The 19,374-nt window shown below is 27.8% G+C and overlaps 1 protein-coding gene across 1 annotated transcript in view; it reads right to left on the bottom strand.

The window, feature by feature from the left end:
* Positions 1 to 2,302: 2,302 nt before the first annotated feature.
* Positions 2,303 to 19,374, bottom strand: part of LOC113370588 (rhombotin-1-like) — a 56,982-nt gene continuing 39,910 nt past the window's right edge. The window contains exon 5 of the mRNA XM_026611277.1: positions 2,303 to 2,409. Coding sequence (XP_026467062.1) covers positions 2,337 to 2,409 — 73 coding nt within the window. The 3' untranslated portion in view covers positions 2,303 to 2,336. The remainder of the gene's footprint in view (positions 2,410 to 19,374) is intronic.

The following is a 19,374-nucleotide window of genomic DNA, read 5'->3' as shown; positions in this document are numbered from 1 at the left end:
AGATAATACAACGATTGCTTAAAGCTGCAGATTCCATCTGTGGGGCGTTCCCATTAAGAGCAGTACAGCTGTTTCCAAAATACTATTTTCGAAAATAAACCAAAACTTTTGAAATGGTATGAGAAATAAACGAAAAAATAATTATTTTTATGCATATTTTCATATAATATTGCATATAATTTTACATAATATTGCAGTGGAGTAATTATGAAATAAAATTGTCGAAATTAAGGGAGCGCGAGAATTTTTTATATTAGAGAGGAGGCGCGCGGCGAGGAAAAGGTTGGAAGCCACTGGCTTAAAGATTTTTGTGGTGCAGACATTTTCTCTGTTAGAAATCAATCTCTTTCCTAAATTAGTGTCTTCAAAAAACTGTTCATAATCTAAAAATCATTTTTTAAAATAGGGTAACTTTGCATATGACCTAAATTAATTATTCTATTGGGAAATATTTGTTAATATTTTAATACTTCAAAAAAATTTGTAAAGATATTGGAAAATTCTTAGTTAAATCAAACAATTTCATTTTATTTACCGATAACAACTACCGATAAAAAATTCAAGCACGTTAATGCTTTAAAAATAATTTATAATGATATTAGCGAATTATTAGTTAAATCAAACAATTTAATTTTCTTTGCTGCTAACAAAATATTGAATATTCAAGCACGTTAAAGTTTTAAAAATAATTTATAAGGATATTGTCGAATTCTTAGTTAAATCAAACAATTTAATTTTATTTACCGATAACAAAATATTCAAAATTCAAGCACATTAATATTTTAAAAATAATTTATAATGATAATAAATTTTCCAAAATTCTTACAATTAGTTAAATCAAACAATTTAATTTTATTTACCGATAACAAAATATTTGTTGAAATTTAAGCACTACAATCAAAAATTTTTCTATTTTAGATATCGATGAAGATCAATTTGAAAATATGTAATTGAAAAACGTAGAATATGCAATTAAAATTACTAATGAGGTCTGTAATATTATCTATATTATTAAAATATGTTTAAACGTTCTGATAATTCAAAAAGAAGGTTAATCATTAATTATTTTTCTTTTGCTTTGTATTGCTAATACTAATAATAATAATATTCACTTGTAACTTTATGACAGTGGTTTCCAAACTTGTCGTTCCTCCCTCAATTTTTTTAATAATTTTTTTTTTGAATACTCAACTGATATTAAGAGACTACAAATGAATATGCAATATTATGTAAAAATTTGCTTAATAAAAACTAATTATTTTTTTGTTTATTTTTTATTATTATTTCAAAACCTTTGAGTTATTTTCGAAAATAGTATTCTGGGAACAGATGTACGCGCCTCCTTTAAAATACCCTAGATCCCCTAGCGCCCCACAGGTTGGAAACCATGGCTTTCTGATGTAATTTAGCATCACTTATGATAACACAAATATGAAGTCGAACTAAAGTTATATTCTGACATTTGTGCCATTTGGGAGTAACATTTCAGAAAGTGGTAGTGTAACCCCTCGCTTGTACGGTTACGATTGTTCTAAAGTTTTTAGATAATTCGAGACTACCAAATCATGCGACTTCTCAACATAATATTCCGGTAATATAACATAGCTATTTTTTTATTCAAGAACTGGACCGTTAGTATGGCCAAACTTTTACTAAAAACGATAACCCATTTTCGATAATTAAGGGGAAAAATATAGTGCCTGGTATGGTAAAAATGAGTAAAACCAAAAACCAAAACAAAACCGAAATTTTAATAAAATCGATAGCCATCAATCACGAAAATTCGTTTTATATCTCAAGAATTGTTCTGGTATAACAAATATAACAAATATCTAAAGCCACTTCTATGAATTAACATTGTAATATGATTTTTGTAATTTTTTTCATAATTTATTTAATTTGTATTATCAATAATGTTTCAAATGATTATTTAATAATGAAGAGTTGTATTATTATCATAAGATAAATTTACAAAATCCTAGTTACTCACATTTCCTTTGTGTAATGTGTTATTGAATAAATAAATCCTTCCAAACAAAAAACCGACTAAAATCTATATCCTTCTCTAGTGAATACAGTCAATGACTCATTTTTAATATTTAGTGGAAAAAATATAGTGCCTGGTATGGTGAAAATTAGTAAATACAGAACATATATATTATCCAATATATTATATCTTCAAACTATTCTATACACTTTAAATCCCCCTGATAATCTAACTAAAGCACATACATCTTAGTATGCGGTCTCAGGAGCTCACCTGCGCAGGTAGACCTCCGGCGGCACCCGACGCCGCCTGTCTCTTCAATATCGGTGATGCGCCATCGACGCGAACACTAAGCGTTCCTCGTAGTCGTACTCGCACAGGATTTTGTTTTCGCACAGGTAGAATCTATCGCCACACAAAACCTGAAACAAAAGAATAGTTATGTAATTATAATGTTTTTAATAACAAAAAAACGAAAGTACTTAAGGATAAACTTATACTATAACCAAATATTTAGAGGCCAATTCTCCGATAAAATAGAAATATTACAGTAAAGCTATGTTGCGCCCCTTTGGGGGCGTCCATTAACGAGACTATTTCCCGTAACTTGAGGTTTTTAGGAGGAGAGGAGGTTTGACAAGAAAACACGAAATATCACTGGGGAGAGGAAGGGGTATAGAAAGATATCACGTGTATTATTTTTTACCAGATTTTTTTTAAAATCCAAACAATTTAAAAAAAACTCAAATTTATAATTTTTTTTTCGTAACTAAAAATACACGTAATATTTGGCGAAGGAGGGGAGAGTGGTCAAAAAATCCTTAAAAAATCGATCACGTGACGAATGGACGCTTCCTTTCTGTATATAAATTGGTAGCAAGAATTGTCAACATGCTATGTATTTGCTGTGCGATCAAGCGTTTTACACATAAAAGCTGACTTTACGTATATGTTATCAATGACAAATCAAAAAGATGTAGTTATGATAACATTCTTTTTTTACTTTTGTGTTTTCTAGGTAAGGTTTTATATCTAACGCCTAACTACACAGTAAATACATAGCATTTTGACTATTTTACTACCAATTTATATGAAGTAAAGACCGTAACATTTGGTTGCCATAACAACAACACTATGTTAAGTTACCATTTTTTCTGAGTATTCGCCTCTTATATATTATATTCTATAACTTATTATCCCATTGGTTGGATTATAAAGAAGCTTAAAATATCATTTTTAATTATTGGTTTTATGAACTGACATTTTAAAATATTTGTTTATGTATTTTACGTAATCAAAAGATACATGTTGTATAAATTCTCATTCTCAAATTAACTTCTGTACATTTAGGTGTTACTCATGTACTTCAAAAGCAAAGTTATTTGCTTAATTCGTCAATGAGAAGCATAAACTAATGGGGGCGCATGGCATCGTGTCTTAAGGCAAATTGCTGGAACTTCTCGTACTAAAAATTATTATTTTTCTAAAAGATTAACATTTTTGAAAGAATTTACTCTGAAAAATTAGATTTTTGAGAAACTATAAATTTTTGACAAAAATTTACTTTTTTTGAAAAAAAGACTTTTTGAAGAAAAGTGTATTTTGAAATATTTTGGAAATTCTGAACTTCTTTTCAAAGCAATCGTACTGCATTAACTTATTAGAGACGAAATATCGAAGCGCGTAAGCGCCGCGCCGCCGTCTAACGGATAAACATTGGTACGTAACCCATAGGAATGTAAACAAAATTTATTACGGAACGGCTAGACCTGCCTTCGCCAAAAACTAATCAGCACGTCTTCTTATCAATGCGAATCGAATGTTTTTTGAATTATTCAAATCGCTTAATCCGTGTTCCCGAAATCGACGACAAAAATTTGTATCCGCACACACACACACACACACATACACACATACATCCATTTTTTTAAGGTATGCCAAAATTTTCAGAAACCTTTGAAACGTAAAGATATATAAAAATTTTCATTTTCGATTTTTTTGCGATTACTATAACTTACCCTACGGGAAGTTAATAAGCAAAAAACTATCTTTCTTTTAAACCGATAAAATATTGGCTGATGCATTTATTCATCTGTTATATTGTTAAATATTAAAGAAAGTCCAAAGAGTAAAACAATGACTAATGACAAAATATTAATGACTAATACATCAATTATAAGATCAGAAAGTCTCCTTTTAGCTCATATGATATTACACGATTTTTAATTTAAAGATGCCCAAAAATGTTCTAAATTAAGAATGTCAAAAACTATCCTGCCATATCATCATAAATAGAGTCAGTATATCACTGAATAAATAAATGTTACGGAGCACTAAATAGAAAAATTTTGGAGTATGTGAAATTTGTAAAAAAAGTACAGCATTCAAATTTCTATTAACCAAACGAATTCAGTATTACGATCAAAGTTGAAAACGGCAAAAAGTTCACAGCGAGATTTTTCTCTGGTCTATGTCAACTAACCCATTGTCAAATGTTACCAATACGATTTTAAAACTTTTCTTCTATTTTCATAAAGATTTTTTCATATTTGTATTTCTTTTTATTGCCAGTAGATATAAAGGTGCGATAGACACATTTCAAATATTTTATATTCGTACTATAGGGCTTTAGTGCTGCTGCGATTGACAAGCAATTTTCTAAAGTCCGTTCTGTCAAATATATGGATATATCCATACAATATATCAAATCCTTTATGAATTACATCAGTCGCAAAATTAACAAAAATAGACCGGTGATATATGTTCAAAATCAGGCATTGTCAATCGTAGCAACTATGTTTGAAATAAGCAATATCTTTCTACATTTTAATAACATTCATAGTAAAAATGAAATTTATAGACTACATAATAAGTAGACAAGAATTTTGTTTCTTCAATTTTTTGCTAAAGATAGAACACAATATGAAAAGAGCATAAGCAAAATGTAAATAAGCAAATGTAAGTGTTATACGAGTATATGAATTTAATATTATTTTGCTAAAAAAATTAATATATGCAGTTTAATAAATGACAACTATAAGAGAATATATTTTCAAAATTAAACTATAAAATTTTATTTTATTTCACATTTAAGACATTTAAAATTTCAATCAAATTGAAATATTCAAAAAAATATTTTAATACACTATAGACGGGGTTAAATGGGACAGTCAGGGAACAAACAGGTCCAATGTCTTACTTTTAATTTTAAAGAAATTTTACGAAATAATAATCACATTTATTTACCAATAAAATAATACGGACACATTTGTTACATAGATAATGCTGTATATAACCTTGATCTGTAATCAAGGTCAGAAATATTCATCAGAGAGAGTTAGATTAACTATTAATTTAATTCATGTCTTGTAAAATAGTTTTATTAACTTAAGTGACTTTTTTATTAATTATTTTTTATTGTTTACACTTTTTCCAGGATAAAAGTCCTTTTTAACCCACCAACTTGTAAGCTTTTATTCAGGTTATATAAACATCTTTAGAATATATTTCAAAAATAACATTCATATTATAAAGCATTAAATAACGAACACTTAAAAATGATATTCAGGTGTCTTAAATTAAACAACAGTGCTCACAACCAAAAAACCTAAAAACGAAAGAAAATACTCTTGTTATGGGTGTTTAAGCATTACTGTTTATCTCTTGAAAGGGACGTAGCTTGATTCAAAGTGGTTACACATCTTTGCCCTCTACTTTCAAATATTGTTGTTAAAAATTTCATATCTTCACTAGTATTTGAAATGTGGACCTTTTTACTCGCGGGTCTTTAAGCCGTGCTCTGCCCTATATGGAATGTTAGAAAATCGCTAGCAATAAGTTTCTGAAAATAATCGGCATGTGATATAATTGAATAGAAGATTAAATAAAAGATAAACTATTTAAGGAGCTTTGAGTTAAAACGTATTATGTAATTGCAAATAATAGGCAAAATTACTAAATGTAAGCTTAATATTAGTCAAGATACGTATTGCAAAAATGTGACTTGCTGACGCTACGTTTTACAGAATTTTCAAAATTATTATTTAAAAATATCAAAATTCATTTTTTTAGTAAAACACAGCGATTAAGTGCACTTATACCAGTGTATAGATATTTCGGCATTAAATCCTCTGAATGTAATTAACCGTTTTAGTGTCGCAATACATATATGCAAAAAAATGCTAAACGTAATTAATTACCCTCTGAAATTGGAGTAAGGAAAATAATATGTAACTTTTGTAAAAATGTTTCAATTTTTGAATTTTTTCAACATCATTTTCTAGTTGGTTTATGCTATGAAAATATAGGCCAATTATCAAAATTTGTGTAAAAAATCAACCAATTTATTACAGAATCAAACTCACTGACGCGTAAGTCGCTACAGCGCTTCTGGCTACAGCACTTTTAGATATAACGGTTAAAATTCGTTTTCAATCCGACTTCCGATCTTTTCATATTTGCAGAACCTTTTGAGAATCTCAATCCTCCCCGTAGCCCATGACAGATGTAAACGTTTCGTTTGTTTCGCGACAAACAAACAATTTTCCATTAATTATTTAATAACGCGCGGGTCCGCGTGTGTCCATTGAAATCATTGCATTGTATCGCACGACGCGCGACATATATTCCCGTTCGGATCTCCCATGCGAACCTACATACTACTATGCCAAACCAAACCAAAGCGATTGTATGCGCCAGATGGATTACCAGCAGCCGGATTAATTAATCCGCTGGAATTATGCGGTAAAGAATATAATTGCCGGCGGACAATGAAATGACATAGGTGTAACGGGAGCATATGCGATTGTAAATTTAACCATCCACGATTTTGATTTAATATGAGTTCAATTCAAAGTGGCATATATCATATTAAGGAAATTTGAGCAACTTAACATTTTATTAAAAAAAAAATAGTAGTGCATGGCATCGTGCCTTGAGACAAATTGATAGAACTTCCCGTACCATAGTATAAAATTAAAAAAAAAAATAGATTTGTTTGAAATTTTAAAACTTGTTGAAAATTTTGTATATTTTTTTTTAAACTTCCAATATTTTTTGAAAGTTTTGAAATTTATTCGAAATTTTGAAATTTATTCGAAATTTTGAAATTCTTCGAAATTTTTGTATTTTTTTGAAAATTTTGAATATTTTTTGAAAAACTTGGAACCCATTGAAGTCGATTAGTCCATACTGTCAAAAATATCAAAGACATTTCTTCGAACTATATAAACATTTGAAAGTTATAAATTTTAATACGGAACCCAAAGAAATTCAAACAAAATTTGTACTTATTATTGAAATATCTGATAATTTGATGCGCATTATGTGTGATGATCATTTTTGAAGGGCAAATAGCGTTTTTTTTACTTTATCTCTTGACCTCCGAAACCGCTGGGGCTGCCTTCCACAAAACACAAGTAAAATGTTTTTTGATTCGTTGAAATCGATCGCTTCGTTCTCTAAAAAAAACTGAATTGCTCATTTTTGCTCCGTATCTCCAAAACTGTCACTTATTGTTTCAATTCCACTTTATTGTTTTTCTAGTATTATTTTATTATTCAGAAATTGTATTTATTTTAATTATTAATTTTATTATTTGCTTTTATTTTATATTAAATCATCATACTACGGATATCATTTTAATGTAAACTCTATCCTTTGTACTCTTTTTTTTATTTCAATTTATGTTATTGTTTATAATTATTACTAGATGTTAAATTATTTAACAGTTGTAATAAATATTGAAATTAAAAAAAAACTCCTATACGGCTGGACCTAGATTTGCCAAAAACTAATCTGAATGTCTCCCCATTAATAGGAATCGAATGCATTTTGAATCACTCAAATTTGCATCCAAGCATACTACACATAATACATATACACACATACATCCATTTGTGCTCAAGTATGCTAAAATGTTCAGAAGACCTTGAAACTTGAAGATATCCAAATCTTTCATTTTCGATTTTTTGCAATTACTATAACTTACCCTATTGCATATATATTTTATATTTTGTTATATATATATTATTATTTTTTATATTTAGTCAGTTTTAGTTTATTTATTAGTTAGTATTTTTTATGTAAACGTTTGCTTTAGTAATAATTTCATGGGTCTAGTTAAATCAATAATTTATTATTCAGATTTTTAATTAAAAACCACTTTTTGAACTGCTATTTTTTTCTTATTTAAACACAAATATTTTGTTTCGTTTATTTTAAAAAATAGCTTATAGGATCAAACTGTATCTTCAATATTATTGAAGGAAATAAAAAAATATTTTACGTGTGAACTTTTTAAAGTCCTTGAGAAAATTCGAAAGTTCAATTTAGTTCAAATATCTTTTGAACATATTTCAACGGTCTATTTAAAATGACGATTTAATGTCTATATTAATGTTTTTTAATCGTCATTGACTACTTGTTTTAATTTTAGTGTATAAATTGAAATATTAATTTAATATATGAAAATATGTTGTTTTGTTTGTTGCGAAAATATAATACAATCAAACATTCGGTATACATTTTTATGAAAGAAATTGTACCGAAATATATTTTATATTCTCAAGCGGTCTTTCAAATAACCCATTTAGACGATGATCTTAACACATTCAATTAATACGTCTTAACTTTCAACAGCAATGCATTTTTCCTGACAAACTGAAAAAAATCATATAAAATTACAACATGTAACCAAATATTACCTACTAACATGTGAATCTGTGACCATATTCAGCAAATTTATGAAATACACAGCCGCCAAACACTATAAACGCGACGGATACAAAACGCTCTCCGAACACAATGCGAAAACGTTTTAATTGGCGCGCTAAATCATCATTCATTCACGCAGGTTTAAAACAAATACTCACTCACACAGACGAGGAAAACGCACACGATGATATAATTATAAGTAATACATAGAAATATCGTGTATGGGTGCACTAATACGTGGGCAAAGGCGCATTAAAACATACCCCGTACTCTCTATAAATACCGAACCGCATATTGTACTCAAACTGGCGAATATTAATACGAGGCGAACAGGGGCAGAATAGAAATGATACATGGAAATGATATGTTTAGAATTTTCAGATTATTTTATGAGGATTATTGTTCTTTAATCCAAGTATATTTTTACTTGTTTTCTTCTAAACTATATAGTTGCCAATTCAAAGGCGAATCATTGGGTTCTAAAAGACATTGTAAAATTGACTTTTAATGAATAGAATTCTATATCCTCCCCCCATGGAGTATTAGTTTAACTGAACGGCGGTTTCCATGGAGAAAAGAAGCTAGAGAAAAACGCACTATTTAGTTGGTATTATTTATAATGATAAGCATCATAGTCAGACAAAAAGATCTAATAATAAGTCTAATTAATACAATGTGTATAATTATTCTATCTTGTATCTATCATTAAAGTAGATATATTAATTATATGGAGTATATTCAAATATATTTAATTATTAATTAATTATCTCTTATTTATTGAGATAAATACGGTAATAAATTATCTGTACAAAATGTTTATAGTAAAATAAACCAACAAAATCTTTTTTAAGTCTGTTGTTACAATATTACCTCTATAGCTCACACTTTATAAATAAAACAAAAATTATAAAGACAAAATGTTATTTGTTTTCCAATATTTAAAACCGCAAAGTATGTTTTTATTAACAGAATTACAAAGATTTTGTATTAGATCCATTCTCAGCTTTAAAGTTTCTATAAAAAGATAAAAGTAAAATAAGCTTAAAGAAATCGTTCACATATACGCTATTATAGTATTATATTCATAGTCATAATATCAAACTAGTAGTACATGGCATCGTGCCATAAGGCAAGTTATTGAAACATTCTGTATTTGGTATTAAATTTTTAAATTTTATTGAAAACAGAAAAAATAGATTCATGCGAATTTTGAAATATTCGTAGAAAATTTACTATTTTTACAAAATTTGACTTTTTTACTTTTTCTATTAGATCTCCGAAACTGCTGGACCAGACTCCCTAAAAATTTAATCAGTTCTTCATTTCGTCAATACAAATGAAATGCTTTTTGTATCATTCAAATCGACACTCCGTAATCTCAAAATCTAAATTACCATTTTTGGCACATTTTGCCCCATATCACCTAAGCGTTCAGACCTGCCTTTGCGAAAAACTAATCAGCACGTCTCCCCATCAATACGAATCTAATATTTTTAGAATGATTCAAATCGGTTGATCCTTGTTCACGAAATCGTCGACGAAAATTTATATCCACACACACATCTATATTTTTCTAAGGTATGCCAAAATGTTCAGAAACCTTTGAAACGTGAAGATAGGCAAAAAGATTCCTTTTCGATTATTTTGCAATTACTATAACTAACCCTACAGGAATTGACAATACCAAAAATATAAAAACAAACCGTAAATTCGTGTTTCAGTATTATATAAAGTAAATTACTATTAAGAATTACAGAGTTGTATTACGTTAGATCCCATTCGGAGCTGTCGAGTGCCGTTGTCAGATTTATTATAATCATTTCGAGCCCAGAAATTGTATGATATTAATAAAAGCCGGCTGTATCTATTGCAGATATGTGTTTCGGAATGGAACGTATGCGTGTATAATTTTGGTGTTTTAAGCCGCTCCGCGTTGTGTATGAACGTTCTCTATGTAAAATATGTGACATATTAATCACGCAGTCATTTCGCCCAACAAACAATACCGCGATATAATAACCCTGAACGGCGCGGGGATCGCGGGTCGATAAATGAGCCGCTACGCCGCTACGCCGCTACTTTGTCGAGCGCCTGGCCGACGATGATCGAGAACGACGCGGCAGTCGGTGCATGGCAGGATGCATAGGAATCGGACGCATATAACAGACTATTTATGTAATAAATTTTTAATTAAATTAAATATTCTTGGCTTCTCAGTCAACTATGTGTATTTAATTCTTAACTTCTATATTATTGAAATTTTTCAGTTATACAAAGTTAAGGAAACAATTCTCTTATAAAATACATAAGGTTGACAACCTTACATAAGGTTGTTATGGCAACGCTATGTTATGGTCCTTTCTTCATATAAATTGGTAGTAATAACTGTCAAAATGCTATGAGTTTGCTGTGTGAACAAGGGTTTTACACATAGAATCTAATTTACGTATGTGTGATACGGAATACGTATTAGACTATCTTTAAAATTCAATTAAATATTGTACATGTAAACGTAAGAAAATAGGAATAGATTTTTGCAAAAAGCAACTTTTCTTTTTAAAATAAACAGTAGAAAATGTTAAATAGCTATGTCTTGATTCTAATAAATTAAGTATATTATTTATACATTTTGGTAAGTTTATGCAACTTTCATTGGGGTAAAATGCCGCCAATTTTATACAATCCTTAAAATATTCTAAACAGCATAATGTTTCAGAATATATTTAATTTTCCAAAAAAAAATACATTTAACTAGCAACACAGTTTTAGACGCATGACGAATATATTCATTCATACACAAAATTCTTCCACTTGTCCATGATGAGTATATTCGTCAATCACAGTTAACTGGTTACAAATTTTAATTTATTCAATTAATTGAATTATGCCGTGGACTTAATTCTTGCAAATAAACTTTAATTTTTCCATTATTATCCATGGTTATTTTATTTTATTTGATCGGCTCGATCTGTGTGTACGAGTCGTCATTTGCTTTAAAACTTATCATTCTGAGAGCTTGAAGTTTTAGACTAACTAGAAATTCTTGAAAATCCTAATTTTTAAATATGTTTTAGAATCATAATTTTTGAATACATTTTTATATGATAATGATCGCAACAATTAAAAATATATGTATGACAAACACTTGGGCGGCTTATTGGCTCATAGAGCATTATCATTCCTGCGGAAAACTCTTTTCTAGCGTTAGGTAGTCCAGTATATTTTTTTTTTAAATTCTATTAAATAAATAAATTGAAATAGATAATAATTCGCAAATCTAGTATTTTAAAGAACGCCAAAAATGTTTATAAAGCAAAGATATAAAAACGTCAAAATTACTCATTTTAACATGCTGTTATTATATATAACATTTTGAACTTCTTTCAGTCATTAATGTGTATGAATTTAGTGATGTGCCGACTCGAAAAATTCCCGATTCGAATGATTCGAATCAGAAAAAAACCTGATTCGAATCATGATTCGAATCAACTCGAATCAAGTATATATATGGACAAAAAAATCATGGATGTATTAATTTAGTAAAAGTGATCCAAATTTATAATCAAAATTGTCAGTTTAACCAATATAACCGACAAAGTAGAAATTGTAATCATAAATTACTATCAAAAAGTATATTTTGAAAATTATTAAAAATGATATAATTTTGAAGACGGCTGAAACATATCTTCAAATTAATTTACCATAATAGATTACCAAACAATTGTGCATCACTAAAGTATATAAAATAATATTTGGAATCATGGGTCGATTGTTTATTTTACTATGTAATCAGTAAAGGATCGCATCTAAACTGAGAGCTGAAAGTTAATTTAATTAATGTGAATTTGCTATTACTTACATAATTAGAAGTTAACATATTATTTACTGACTTTCTGGTGTTTAGTAATTGTTTCAAAAGAGAATTATATTGAAAGGTTCCCGAAACTCGTTTCATAATTTCGAGTGGTTTATTCTGATAACATAAGATCTAAAACACTTAATTATTATCAAAATTGGGTATTGATATTTCACGAACAATATCGCTCTCAGCTCTCCGTAAAATAAATAAACACGCAAGAACGACGACGCATTGTATCGCCCATACGGTTAACTCATATCGCTTGAACTCATATCGCTCGAACGGCTTGAAGTCGGGATGATTCGAATCAGAATTCGGAATAACTCATAACGCCGCTTGATTCGGTTTGGCTCATAAGTCGGAACAACTCATATCGCTGCTTGATTCGGTTTGTGTCATGAAGTCGAAACAACTCATATCGCCGCTTGATTCGAGTTGGCTCATATGAAGTCGGAACAACTCATATCGCCGCTTGATTCGGTTTGAGCCGTATGAAGTCGAATGATATAGTTAGTCTATGAATGCGGTTAAAGTCATATAAAGACGATTGGAGTCGGCCGATACATTCAAGTATATTAAAGTCGGGTGGCTCGCATGATTTAATTCATTATTTATTTTTTATATTTATGATATTTATTTTTATATTATTATAATATTGAATTAAATTAAAACATTTTTTTTATATTTATATTTATGAAAAATTTTATATTTATGAAAAATTTGTGTTAATACATATTTTATCACAGTAAATATTTCGCGGCTTGATACGAGTTGATTCGAATCAAGTAAAATCTGATTCGAATCAAGTCGTTAAAGGCTTGATTCGAATGATTCGAATCACTTGATTCGACTTGGCACATCACTATTCATACTATGAATATTATAAAGTAACTGATAATGTGTGTTAGAAATTGGCCAATTATCAAATAATTTTATTATATACATAAAATATTAACAAATATAGATTTAGTAACTTCTCTTTCAATTACCTGATAAAGATTTTGAATCTTGTTGATATATTTAAATTAAGGTGGCTATTCATTTCTTTGATATTGAATTTAATAAATATATACATCATTGAAAACAGCCAATATATCAATGCAAAAATGTCAGTGGGCTAGCATAATAATATAAATATCTCTTATTGTCAGTATAATTTTTACTAATAGTTAGAATATTAATGAATTTCATACTACTAAATACGAATCTCCTCGTATAGAATTCACCCCATGATTTTTTTCATTTACAATAAATATTACATCTCACATCAAAAGACAACAAGTAAAATTTTAACAACAACAATAGGCTTCAAAATTATAAAATTATCTGACCATTGATAGTGAATTTGATAATGAAACACTTTTTGGTGTAATAAACTAATTTATAATTTCGGACATTATTATCGCAAAGCGTTACCTTGAATTGACCGTATAAAAAATTAAAATGCCCAATTTAACTTTTGACCCTTTCCACTCGGATGCCGTCGCTCCAGCGACATAATACGTATTACTTTTGAAATGTACGAGTGGAAAGGGTTAAATTTGTTTAAAGAATAAATTGGATAAAAATTTCAAACATAATAACTAAAAATATATCGAACATAAGTTACAAACATCTAATATTCATATTCATGTTGGGTCCCAAAATAGTCAACGACGTCAAGTACTTTTTAAACCTAATGATACATCATAAAAGTAAGTTTTTTGATCCATAAATATATATAACATCGTATTCGTCATAAATTTAGTGGGTGTACAACCATTCATGCATATAAAACGATCGGTCGATGCATTCGGGTCACGAAGATATTACTAATACCGAAATATTCATACAAATTCGAATTTCAGATGCTCTTTATTTCGGAACAAGTATCAATAATAAAACACTAGTTTTCCTTTGCTCCTTCTATTCCTTAGGACCGTAACACGTTTTCTAATATTATAAATACTTGATGCAAGTTCGCTATGTGAGGACGTGTTTTTTCGCTACCTCACGAACTGGCTATTACTTACACGCCGGCCAAAGGGCGCCCGGGTCAGGGGTCGATTGAAATTAAGTAGTAAAATTAAGGAAATATAGAAAATAAGAATGCGTAATGCTGTTTCTAATCAAGTTTCTGTGTAAGCAACATTTATGTAATAAATGATAGATAAGATCGGCATTTTTGTTCAACGCAAAATGAGATTTTTATTCATAAAGTGTAGGAATAGAGATATTTCTATATATGACAATGATAACAAATTATTAGTCATATTCTATAAAAATTCTGCTCTACATATATTAGAGCACATAGAATATATACACACATATAAAAAAGATGTTAAGTAAATATTTGTAGAGTCAGTTTACATATCACTCAAAAAATAAGTACTCTAATTGTATTGCATACTACTTTAACGATAAAAAAAATAATTCAATTTTATCTCTCTTATTTACAAACATTTTTTCTAATCAAACATTCTCATTTGTCCTGCGTCGGATTATGACTGTCAAGAGAGTTCTGATGAGGCCTACACGTGCCGCCGGCTCTAATTTTTTTCTATTATCACAAATCAATTATTATCGCTATCAACTAATCAATTAAATTTAATTCGGTGGAATAAAAAAAAGTTATGAAAATGTTTTCAAAAATGTGATTTACAAATTATAAGCTTGTGTTTGCGTCACGAGATTTGTCTAAAAATTTTCCGCGATTCTCCAAGGTTAGTAGTTACGAAAAGTATATAGATTAAAAAATAAAAGATCCAATTTTATGATATCAAATTTTAATGCAATTGTAAATTGTACCATTTTGTATTAATATGTCACGAACAAGGAAAGAGATAACTTTGATCTTGTTGTCATTTTTGGGCCCATTTAGATATAATTTTATTAGCGATTAAAACTAATTAATTATTCCTGATAAAAGCAATAAAATGTCGTAGCAGCATGGGTTTCAATTTATCAACATTAATTAAGGAATATTCTGCTATTGACAAAAACACATAAAACTGTTTTTAATTTTTGTATATCTAAAGAAACCAAAATTATCGAGTGTCATTAGCTTATTTCAGATAATTTCCAGTACAACGAATTATTAATAATTTCTATAATTATAATTATATTATTTAATTGCGTGTATATATATTTACTACTTAAAAGTATAATGATAGGCAACAAAAAATAAATAAATTGCTGTATTATTGTCAACCAAAAACAATTAAAATCATCAACTGGCATTTTGTTATTATAGATTACATTACTTCCAATGCAACAAATTAATGACAATTTTAATAATTATATTTATATTATTTAATTCCATTGAATTGAGTTTACTTCTTATAAATATAATGAATTACTGCAAAAAATTAACTAAAACACTGTATTAATTTGTTTTTCAATGAACGAATAACTTTGTGAATCAATCAATTAGTTTTTATTGCAGAGATTTAATCACAAATAATTAGAGTTAATTATATATTATTACTTCACATTTGATTAATATTGTGATAAGCTTTCTAATTGGTATCCAAGATATGATTTTCAATAAGAGCAAAATGTAATTAATAACGATAAACTAATTAATAAGTTAATAATTAATAATATTGTAGCTGAATGTACTTTGTATAGCTTGCTATGAAAAATAAATACAAAAAAAAAAAAAAAAAAAAAAATTAATAATATCGCCAATTTAACTTTCATCAATTAAGAATTATTTTTTTGTTTAGACTTGTATGGAATATTTCTACTTTTCACATTTCTACTTACTAGTTTCCTCTTACTTTGTTAAAAAATTAACAACCTTCAATATGTTATATTGAATTTTCCATCTAATAAGCCTTTCTCTTAATATGATTTTAAAAATAATTTATTTTAAAATCTCAATAAATATATAAGTGAATTTATAAGTTTTTTTTATCTAGTAGCATAATATAGTAGAACTTTTTTTATTTGAAAATATTAAAAATTCAAAATCAATTGGTAACATGTCGATTGAAGATCATACTTACAAGTTATTTTTAAATACTCAAATATATTAAAAACCAATTATATCAAATTAATATGGGTATAAATTATCCTTTTTTTCAAATTAACTGTTCCTATAATAATAAATTTAAAACTTAAACCCGATAGTTGTCAAAATACCATTTTCATTTTCAAAAATAAATCAAAAGATTTGGCACTTAATAAAAAATTAACGACCTACATTTTTACTTAATATTGCATATTTAATTGTGAAATTAAATTGTTAAAAAAAATAAGGAAAGCGCAACATTTCTTTCTAGGAGAGCTGGGGGGCGCGGTAAACAAAAGGTTGGAATCCACTGCCTGATATAATTATCATACTTCCAATATTCTATTAAAAATTATTTTCTAATATATTAAAAACATAAAATAGATGGTCTCATTTACTATTTTTTTCATTCAAATAGTATAATATTATCAGAACTAGAATTGTCCACAACCCAAACTCTTTCCTCCTGCGAAGATCGTAAGATTTATGCATGTTTATAAAAGTTTTTCAGGGTGGCAAAGCAAGATTTATTTGTATATCTTTGTTGCCTGCAATCACAGCTATTTTGCAAAGTGTTCTTCATTGATAAAACTTTTTACCAACTTTTGTTTAGTTTCTTTTCGGCCACGAAGGATTCAAACTATTTGATAGCATATGTAAACCTTTATTCCCGAAAGAATATTTGTCTGATTTTGAGATACGAATTTGTTTTAGAAATGTCAAATATAAATCAAGTAATAAAAAGCATACGAAATCAGTGAAGTTGTAATATATTTGTATTTATAATTTTTTTTTTATTAATTTTACTCTTTACTTTTTATTATTATTTTTTTTTATAGACCTCGCTTACTTAGAGCTGACTTGGAGCATAGATTTTAAATAATGGTTCAAATAAGAATTCCTTTCACATATATACTCTCTGGTGTCTCACATGTGCAATGCTAATATATTAAAAATTTAAGAAAAGTATTATATAGTTAGATTACAAAATTTTAATATACATGCACCATCCAATTAGTTTGTTAAATATATCAATATTCTGTGACAGTAAATGGATTTTTTCCAGAGAATATATCGAAACGAACGTACATTATTATATACAATTTTTGACTACACAACAAAACAGTAAAAAATTAAATTTATTACTATTTAAATCAATCAATGGCAATTTGTTCAAAAATACAACAATAAAATGATTAATAATTCCATTCCTCTTTTACAATTGCGTAGGAATTACTTAAATTACTGCCCATAGAAATCCAAAGGGGTGCCCGACCTAGGTGCATATGTATACACAAATCTGGAAAAGACATAATAGGAATAGTGATTTCCCAAAAGGCACATAATAAACTCGACGTGTGCGACAAAATTGGTTGTATTGTAATATTTAAAAGCCAATAGCAAACTCGCAGAATGGAGCTTTTTAACATATAAAACATTTACAAATGAATATTTGAATATATAGTTTTGAAATTCAATAGAAGATTTTCTCTCAAATAAATTTATTCAGTGGGTATATATTTATGATCATACATTTTTAGGAAAATTAATGGCGTTAGATTTTGAATCGGTTTGAATGATTGAAAAAGCATTCGATTCTTATGGATAAGGGAGACCTGCTGATTTATTTATAGGAGAGGCAGGTCCAACTGTTTCGAAGATCAAGGGCACAGAGTGCAAAAAACTTCAATTTAGTTGAGTGAGAACGGAACCTCCGATTTGAATAATTAAAAAAAAATTACTTGAAAATTCAGTTATTTCAAATATATTCCAGATTCCAGATAATCGAAAAAATCAATTTTAAAAAAATATTAAATGTTAAGAAATTTTCCAAAGGTTAATTTTTAATTTATGATTTAATTGTTGTTTTTTTTTAAGTACTTTGTGATAATAAGGATTGATATCATTCGGAAATCTTGCATATATAGCTAATAACAAATTTCAATAATGTTGATTTTAAAAGTATCGTTTTGTTGAATTTGAAAGCAAAATCTTAAAAAAAAATCTTCAAAAAGGTCTATTTTTTGTGATTATTTATTTATATTTATTTTAATCAAGCGTTTTTAGCTAAATAAATTGAATTAATTTAGGTTGGTTATAACAATTTATGCAGAGATTTATGATAAATTTAGTTATATAGCTTAAATCTTACAATACATGAGTAATAACATTTTTTCAATAATGTTGATATTAACAGTATCGTTTTGTTGAGTTTAAGAAAAATCTAAATTTAAAAAATAAACGAATTTTTTAAAACTGTCTATTTTTTCAAAAATTTTTAGGGAATTGTTTCTAAAAATTCGGTGAATATTTGCATTTATTTTAATCATGCGTTGTTAGGAAAATAAATTAAATTAAATTCAGTCGCTTTTTTACAATTTATGCAGAGCTTTATGATATATTTAGTTCATTTATTTTTTATTTGAGAATATTTTAAAATAAAGATGCAACGCAATTGATTCCACTAGTGACCAAACCAATTATGTTTTAAATTTTTCTAATTGTAAGTATTATATTGAATTTTAATTATTATTATTAAGGCCAACGAAAAAGTAATAGCGTATGTTCGATTTTTAACCTAAACAGATTAGGTTCAATAAAGAAGCAAACGTTTTTATAACACATATTGGTGCTTTTTCCAAATTTACTTCACTCAGAAAATTGAGATGTATTTCGCAAAAACATTCTTTTATTCATTAATATTGGGATCTGTTAGTTATTTAGACTAGTTATTTTATTTATTTAGACTGTTACAGAGAACTTTTTTAATTTCAATCAATTACGTCAATTAAGTATGACAAGGCAATGTTTTATTACAGG

Source organism: Ctenocephalides felis, unplaced genomic scaffold (assembly GCF_003426905.1).
Source record: "Ctenocephalides felis isolate EL2017-DRISC unplaced genomic scaffold, ASM342690v1 CF-g0.4_SCAFFOLD_01492, whole genome shotgun sequence".
Taxonomy (NCBI): domain Eukaryota; kingdom Metazoa; phylum Arthropoda; class Insecta; order Siphonaptera; family Pulicidae; genus Ctenocephalides; species Ctenocephalides felis.
This window is presented reverse-complemented; position numbering and strand designations above follow the sequence as displayed.